This window comes from Egretta garzetta, unplaced genomic scaffold (genome assembly GCF_000687185.1).
Source record: "Egretta garzetta isolate BGI_Z169 unplaced genomic scaffold, ASM68718v1 scaffold620, whole genome shotgun sequence".
Classification (NCBI taxonomy): domain Eukaryota; kingdom Metazoa; phylum Chordata; class Aves; order Pelecaniformes; family Ardeidae; genus Egretta; species Egretta garzetta.
The window spans coordinates 388,186-397,398 of record NW_009258309.1 but is presented as its reverse complement, the minus strand read 5'-3'; the positions used below and the strand labels follow the sequence as shown (position 1 = coordinate 397,398).

The following is a 9,213-nucleotide window of genomic DNA, read 5'->3' as shown; positions in this document are numbered from 1 at the left end:
AAGAGCGAAAAGGGAAAAGTGCGATAGTTTAGAAAACAAGTATCTCATCAGATAGGTAACTGGGATGAAACAGCCCTCTTAATTTCCTTCCCCCCTCATCTTCCCCAAATCAAATGTTTAAAAAAAGGAAAAAAAAAAAGAACATCTGCATCTTCTTGTCACGTATTATAGTTTTCATGTAAACTTATGACTTAGAGGCCATAACTCCAAGTCATAACCTTGCCAAAATTATTTCAAGAAATATGTTCAGCTAACCTTTGGGCTGGCACCTTAGGCTGGCTATTCTCTGCCTTAAGACGTAGAAAGCTGCAAAACAAATATCCAAAAAAAGAAATTCCAGCTTTTTTTTTTTTCTGTAAGGAGGATGGACTTGGCTGGGGTTTTTATCAACTTGTTACATTCCTGGAGACTTACACACATTCAACATTCAGAGCTTTTCTGAAATAAAAAAAAAATTCTGGTACACATTTAAAAATGGAAATACCTTACATCAGTATTTCATTATGAGATTTAACAAACACATTCTGATACATAAGAGTAATTAAATATAATGACGTGATGCTATTCTTATTCAATCAACTAAGGAGCTACACTTTGTCGTGTTTCATGTGGTACATGGTTGTAAAAATTCTCATGTTTCACAGTTTAGGTTCAATGTTTCCATCAACAGAACATAAGTGCTGTTCTTAAAGAGACAGTATCCTTTCATTTAAGTATAGGTATATATTTTTAATGCTGCGTCTCCACAGAGCAAACATAAAGGGTTAGCATCTGGATGCTAATTTGAGAGTAATTAAAATTACACCCATTTATAAGTATCTGAACATCTGCAACCAATAAACATGCTGGCATATGAATTTACTAGTCATTTTTATAATGTTTAAATTTTGAATGTCACCTAAATTAAAACTAATGCTTAGAGACCTTTTCAGCTCTTACTACCATATGAAATTAGATACGCTACAAAAGTTAAATAAGATGGAAACACAGATTTATGTTTTGGGCTTATTTTAAATCAATTTATTTGCCAATAAAATTAATGTTAGCAGCATAGCTTGTTAGGCTACGTAGCGTTATTATAAAAGACTGTGACTTAAGCAACAGCAGCTCTTTGTATTTTAAGTAGTATGTGACCAACACTTAAGGGTTTGCTATGATTGCAACTTACATTGGTTTAAATTAGTTTTAACCAGAAAGTCCCTTAGTGTTTGTTACAGCAGAGGGAGGCTTCCCAAGTTGTTGCTGGGCTTTGAGAGAAGCTCCAAAACCGAATACACTACAGTTGTAAATGGTCAAATAAGGTTACTGTTGAGATTTACTTGGGAAAAACTGGACTGAAAAATTATTATTCTACATGTGAAGTGCGGGAGGGATGCAGTGGGGAAGTGGAAAAGGATACTGTATCTTTAACATAGTAAAGTCATAACTGCTTTAAAAGCATAAAGCTTGTAAACTGAAAAAAAAACCAAACAACTGAATAAAAATAGCAAAACCTCATTTTTTCTTGCATAGCAGTATTAAAGCAGTTTTGCAATTCTGTATAAAATGTCTTTTCTTTGAAAAGTACCAGGGATGCACAAAAACATTGTTCATTTTATAAGAAGCAGACATGCTGCATATCAATATTAATTAAACATTGCCAAAACAATGCATTAATATAGACTGTATTCTTGCAACCACAAATTCAGTAACAAAACTCTTACTGATTTTAAGGAGGTTTCTGCTAGTGAGTCAGCCTCCTGGAAGGCAGTATTTTCATGGCTTGTTATTGACAAAATCATGGTTTTATTTTTGTGCATCTTGGACTATACAGAATTGCCATTTCCACCGAAAGCATTGTTATGTGGAAGAAACGGAAGTCCTAGCAGCTCATGGCCTCTTCTCCCATTGATGTATGAGATGATTTCTATGGGTAAACTCCCATCAGCATTATCGTTGGTTATACAAAATCTCCTTCTAGGCATCAATGAGAGCACAGCCACCTTTTCCCCCACCCCGCCACCACCACCTTGCATCTCTGTAAATAGATTGCATGGTACAGATACACAGTCTTTAAGCTCATTAGGACAGAGGCAGCAGCACTGACAGTGTAAGTTTTCTTCACGACTGTTGTAAAGAAGGCAGCAGCATGCACAGTTTCCAGCAAAGCATTTGGTTATGCCCACATCTGCTATATCAGCTTGTACAAGCTCCCCCCTCTCTCTCTTGCAGGTCCTCTTAAGAACCTCCTGAAAGAGTATGCTTTCTACTACGTTACATACTACGTATGTTAGCCTGACATCCTTCAATTACCTTTTTTTTAATGATGCAGTGCTAAGGGGAGGTGTAAACTGATGGCTTGGCTTACACTCTTACTAACGGGCTATTTTACTGTATACCTTCTTGATCGCTCCATCGCTAGGCTTTTAAGCCAATTGCCACTGTTTTAGTGTAAGGTGGTGGGAAACTGCTTTGCTGACCTATTCTGGTTTTGGTCCCTAGGTAGAACACTCAAACCTCAGCACAGGGAGATAACCAGATGGAGTTACAACAGATGGATGCTCTGAAAGAGCACACTCATCTTCACAATTCCTTCTCAAGACAGACTTTATAGACTTTATTGTTTAAGGAGAATTCAACAATGAAATGAGTGAAGAAATTAAGATACATCACTACTTGTAAAATGCATGTTCCATGGGATTTTATTGCTGTTAAGCATCTTCTGTTGGTCAAACTTTCTGTCCACCAGACAAAATCTCAGAGTACCCTCTGCTGACTCCAACAGCCATGCAGACTCATGCCAACGGAGTATCTGACAGCAGATCTGCAGCCGTTTATAGAAGCTGCAGATCATAGATCCAACCTTCTATTTTGTACATATGCAAACACAGAAAAAGGAACCATTTTTGCTATCACCTCTAGCAAAGGAATTGTCCAAACTGTAATCCAGAATGAGAATTCAAGCTGGTTTATATTGCTTTTCTTAAAAAAAAAAAAAGAATCTTCCTTAACCTTTTAAATCTATGTTAAAGTAGTATCTCTTTCTACAGTTCTCAGCTGTTGAACTGCAACTGAAATTTTGAAGCAAAAGGCAGCCTACACCTTTAGTGTACCTTGACTACGTGTAACTAGCAGACAAATCAATTGCAAACAGCCACACAGCCAAGTACAAAGCAGGTATATTTTGTTCATGAAAGACACACGCGTGTGGAAACCATTTTTACAGCTTCTGAAAGAACTATAGAGATATTTGTAAGCCAGCTACAAGCGAGACAGGTAGACCATTACTTCTAAGAGTAACTTTCAGGGAACCAAGATGGATTAGCGGCAAAAACATCTGTGAAGAACTACAATTTTTCAAATAACCCCTTGCATGTTGGAAACTGAAGGGAAGAACTTCCACTTTTAAACTGAGGAATAGAAAGCATCACACTATTTCTTACATAAGTCTCTCCGTGAAATGAGTGTGTCTCTTATATCCTGTATTTTAGTTTTCTAATGGGCTAAGCAGGTTCCAGAGCTCAGTATGTGAGTATATATTCACAGCTGATTTCTGTACACCAGATTATCAGCAAGGTCAGTCAGCAGCGGTTCCAAGGACTTCCCTGCTGCTTGCCCTACCTCTGACCTAGCAAAGACACTTGGGCAGCAAGGCCCAGATTATCCTTTCCTTGAGAAACACACAGGAAGACAGCCATCCCTGCAGAGTACTGTCACAGACATCTTATTAGGGGGACGAGATAACAGGCTTCGGCAGGTCTCCTAGACTACAGTAGCTAGCATACAGGAATGGGCATGACTCTCTTCTATTCTGCAGTTGACATTTCTCATCCAGCTCAAAGAACTGAGCTCGAGCTCAAAAAGTTGAATTAACTTCCTTAGGCAAATTTTTTCTGCTGGCACACAGAAAAGTGCATTTGTGCAAGATTTGTGCAATGATGCACACCCCGACTTGGTTCTCCCTGTATGCTTTAAAACCCATTTAATCACTTCTGGGTTAGGACAACACACTCAGTACCACAGATGCAGTTGCCTTACAATGCAAAAGGAGTTATGAATTAAAAATGTACTGTTGATACCTGCTGTCACCAAAAACGCTCTGCCACAGGAAGTCAAAACCCCCTAGTCTGAGAGAACTCCAGAGAAAACACTTTCTAGCCTCACTTTTGCTCTGGGTTGTAGTTTTGCTGTGTGCACAACAATAACACATAAAAATGCAGGGCAACAGCCCTATTTTTACACACACCTCATCAGGTACTTTATCAACATCATTTTTCACAGACATAGGCTTTTGTGCGATTAGTCCCACTCACAGCTATTACTCCCGCTACTACTTACTAAGGTGCAAGTAAATCCTGCAGGCTGGACAACAACACAGCATTTTTTTGACTAATTTCAACTGGGATATTTAACATCTAACTTTAAAGCACTGGTGCTGTGAGTCCATCAGCGTACAGGATCGGCTCTACCAATGATGAGGTTACTTCACATGAACTAAGAGTTGTTGCTTAAACAACATTGCTGCTGCTTCCAAATTAGTGTTTGTACACACTAGGTTTAACTAATAAACCTGGTTTATATACCAGATCAAAACCTCAGAAAGACTACTTAGTTAGGTTAGTGATGGAATATATCCACCATTCTAAATCTGGATTAGGCCACTAAATAAGCATGAATGGATTTTCAATTTATAAGGACTTAGAAATGCCAATTAGTTTGAGTGACATTTGTTCAGCCCCTTTGAAAATATGGCTGTATTTGTATCAATCTCAAAATGGATCTAATTGCCGAAACATGGATCTCACTTTGGTGTTCACAACCTGCAAGGAAGGGGAAAAAAAAATCTCCAACCTGTTCCAAAGTTTTTGATTATTTCAGTTGGAGGGACACCTTTGAAGTGCACTTGCTGGAATCAGAAGGAGCATTTGGGAAGGCAATTTCACATCACCGAAGAGAGAACATTTCCACCAACTGAGATGTTACAGCTGACACTGACAGGCTTTGGAAGCAAGTTTACAGACAGATCAGACCTACGTGCACTTCCTTACATGTACAAGTCTTGACTAATGTAATCTATTAACAGGAGACAGAGGATGTTTTAAAGGAGGAGTATAAATTAATGCAGGGGCCTGATTTCAGCTTCTTCCTACATGTTTATAAGTGAAAAAGACAGCTGAATTATGCTGACTTGTGTTACTAAGCAGCAGTAAGCATGATTATGCCCTTTGTGCACTCCTTCGTCAGTCAAAGAGACATAAAAGGAATTACTCCGCATTTCACAAAAGCAAATTTCATTAACGCAGTTTGGTTTCCATTTGCAACTGGATGGACAGATTATGGATAGAAGATAGGAGCACTGAGTTACCAGGGCTTAATGAGTTACCTCTTGTCAGCTGTGCCACAATCCTACCCTGTTAGAGCTGACATACACACGCTTAAACCTCTGTCACAATCAACCCATTACCTTAAATGGCACAGTTGGTTTAAACTAACACATTTTTTTCTCAACAGCCGTGGGCAGAAGGCATGCTCACATGTGTTTGGTGGAGCAGCCCAGCAGAAAATGTGTCCAGGTATGTGAGCGATCACTTGCCCGTGACTCATCATGGTCCAGAGGTATCTGTAAACTGGGACAACCCTGTCATGTATCGGAGCCTATATTCTCGCTATGCTCTGGCTCCAGCATGGCTCTCACATTTGTTGTCAGGAAGATAAATTCAGAGGTGATCAGTGCCTACAATGGTGAACTATGCATGAGTAAGCAGGTAAGAGTCCAAAGGTGCTGTAGCACATGCAGAGAGCTCACCACACCAAGGATAGCTCAAGCTCGTTTGAGAAAAGCAGTTCAAGCTCACTAATAAAGAGTTCAGCATCATTGCTTGAACATTTACAGCTTCTTTTTTGGACTCACTTGTAAATTGGGTCTCCCTACTCATTTTTAAGCCTGACTCTATTGTTTTCATTGTGCCAATACAATTTATTCTAGAAACAGCAAAGAAAACGTACAACCAGTAGAGAAAGTCTGACGTGTATGTTTGCCACACATTTTGGGGACAGGACTCAGAGGTTTGCCTCGCTCCATAGAGAAAGCAGAAGAAATAATTGTGTACTTGGCTTTTTTGGAAAATTTTCAGTGATACCCCCTCATACAGTAAAACACTCAAGTTTCCTTTGAGGCCAGGAATGCTGCCTTCTGTGCCAGGTTAATCCTTCATAGTGAATGCCACATTCCCAAGGTGGAGAGTTGACTACAGATTTTCTATTTAGCTGCAAGCACTAGAAAAATTCACTTTCATTTACTGTAATCTCCCACTCTGTAATATGACCAGAGTTTTCAACACGCACAACTGGGGCAGATTTTCTTGCTTTACTTTGCTAAGAATTTGGCTCCCATTTAAAAACTAGAAGGAGTGGCTAAGTTTTGAATAAGTTCTTCACCCAAATGTCTGAGACTCTTCTGAATCAGCGACTGAAAAATTATCAGCACCCAGTGTGTGAAAAAAACAGGAGAAAAAAATGCATTTAGACACCTAAGTGAAAATTCTATTCTTTTAAAAGTCTGGTCCCAACTACTGGAGATGACCACATAAAATCCATCTCTGCACTTCCTGGAAACATGCAGGGAGAACAAATCTGCGAATAATGGACTAAAATGCAGTGGAAGGCGGTGAGAACTCACATAGCTTTAGCCTTTAAAAAAGAGCATTTATGGTATCTGAAAATGTTGGCACTACAAATGACCTTATTGACAAAATTCAAAGAGTAAAAAATAAAAAATGCTTTCTGTGTATTATTGCTTTTGTCTTGTTTTCAACTTTTAATTATTAATCTTCTGATAGTCTCACTTTATGCTATTCCTGTCACCCAAGATCATAAAAACACAACCCCATTTCAGACTCGGTAATGGTGAGAAATTAAATGACTTTGAAGGAATTTACTTCTGCCTAAAAATGAGCTGCAATTTATGGTCACAACACAAGAGACAACTTGTCTAAGAAAAGGGCCACAGTGAGACCCTTTTGGCATTTGGGGGTTTGTTGTTGCTTTTTTTTTTTTTTTTTAACCAACAGAAATTATTGATACTTCCCAGTTAAGCCTTTGTAGCCTCAAACATTTAAAAGCCCAATGATTTTCAAATAAAACTGCGTTATGAAAGAGGGACAGAGATTCTATCATCTCTGGAGCAGCCTCAATCAACCTACTTCACATTCTCCTTCCTTCTCTATAAACATTCATCCTAAAGAAAGGACTACATGTTACCAACTCCATCCTGAAAAACCAAAGTGATTCACGGTATGGCCTCAGAGATATAAACCTAAGAACTTTGCATCAAAAAACTGTATCAGGGATGTTACGTTCCAGAAGTACTTTACATAGCTGTTTTACCAATCACCTTGCATACCTATTAAACATCTTGGGCTTTTAACACGCTTGGGAAGGAAGAAGCCAGTCTTGCTGTTTACAGATTTGAACAAAACCTTTGCTGAGGGTCTACAGTAGCATTCCCAATGCTATTTCTATCTTTTGCCTAATATTTGCCACCTACAGTCATTTCCTTGCAGACTAAGCAACTTGCATTATTTAATACCTGTTTGACTTTAATAATGGCTTGGAAGAAACTGATCTACTTTGCAGACATTTTCATCTAAATAAAAAAAAGGAGAACCAGTATTTATAGGTTCACTCCTGCAAAAACTTAGGGGATATCACTCACGTATACACTGTTAAACACATGAGCGAGCGTTCCCAGTATCAAAGGCTATAATTCTAACAAGCTGAGGTCTCTATGACACTCCTAACAATTTTGACTTCTACACAGTGCTAGCTGCCACCACAGAATACCTGTTGAAGATGAAGTTAATGATGAAGACTTATCTACTCAGTTATCCTGCAGTTATATCAAAGATTCTAGATAGATGTGAGAACCTCAGAGACGTTTCTCTTCACGTGCGACCCAGTAAAAGGATGCTGTCAGGCAGATTTATACCCTTAATTTGGGGTTACTGAAAGAACGTTTGTACTTAATACTAACTGGAACGTTTCCATCTATTTTCTAAGTGAAATGTCAGTAATTTGCATTTCTTTCTCGGACACAAGTATCCTCGCCCTGCAGTGTAACGTGACACAGCGTAGTGTTACGTCAGGCTATTAGACCAGAGGATGAAATGAAGCGGAAACCAAACAGGAATTCCCAAATTCTCATTGCCATAACTAAAGTTTACCTTACTTGATTGCAACCATTTTTAGTACTGTTAATAATAGACAGCATTTTAACCTGACAACATCCTTCTAAGTAAGTCAGAACCACACACGCAAAAGCCTAAGCCCTGCGTTGTAAGAATGTGTGTGAACATGTGAAAGACGTGACTAGGTGTGTACAAGCCTTTTCTACAAGTGACTAGAAGCCCCAGCGGCAATGATACTCACGTTGGCATTGTCCCCAGGACAGTCGGGCCCAGCCCCAGCAGCAGTCAATTCTACTTCCAAACCGACACAACCCTGCAGAGGAGACTATTTGTCTGGGCCACCTGAACAAGACAGTTCAAAAAAGTCCAGTGAAACATTTTGAAAGCAGCTAAAATGATTCTAGATTAAGAAAAACAAAAGACAAAGACCAGCAAAAGCCTCTCATGCATGGAGATCTAAATTCCTTTTCCTTTTTGAAAACAGTAAGCGCTTTAAGCTGAGTCTGTGATATTTCTATCATTAACGCTGTGTTTAGTTCAGAAAATGTAAATGACTATAGGCAAAGAGGGGAAAAGATAATTAGGGTAAGTTTGTAAAAATGCATTAAACAAAACTGACGTGCTTTGCAATATGCTCACTGCTGCCACTCCCAGGCTGGTATTGAATAATTTCAGAAGTCTGAAACAGAATTTATAACGCAGAATAAACCATCATCATAAAGTTTCAGCATTGGTTTATTTCACAATATATGGCCAAATTTTCTCACAGAAACATTAAGGGGGGGAGGGAGAAATAAAAAAAGCTTCCTGAAGTGTTAATCATAAATTAAATAGAGGAGGAGAGCTGTAGTCTTCCCTTGTTCCCAGGAAAAGATACCACAGTCTCAAGCAATTACCAAGTATTGACATAAATTGTTAATGTTTTTCACTGACAAGCTGAAATAACGCGAATGCTGCGTCTCAACAAAAAAAAAAGAAGCCCTCGGAGCGGGGATGGCGCGGGCCGATCGACGCGCACCCAGAGCGGTGGCGCTGGGCAGCCCGCTCC

The 9,213-nt window shown here is 39.0% G+C and overlaps 1 protein-coding gene across 1 annotated transcript in view; it reads right to left on the bottom strand.

The window, feature by feature from the left end:
* NPNT (nephronectin) overlaps positions 1–9,213 on the bottom strand; it is a 69,710-nt gene that overhangs the window by 44,274 nt on the left and 16,223 nt on the right. The window contains exons 2-3 of the mRNA XM_035894685.1: positions 8,407–8,507; positions 256–306 (exon numbers count right to left, since the gene is read on the bottom strand). Coding sequence (XP_035750578.1) covers positions 256–306; positions 8,407–8,507 — 152 coding nt within the window. The remainder of the gene's footprint in view (positions 1–255; positions 307–8,406; positions 8,508–9,213) is intronic.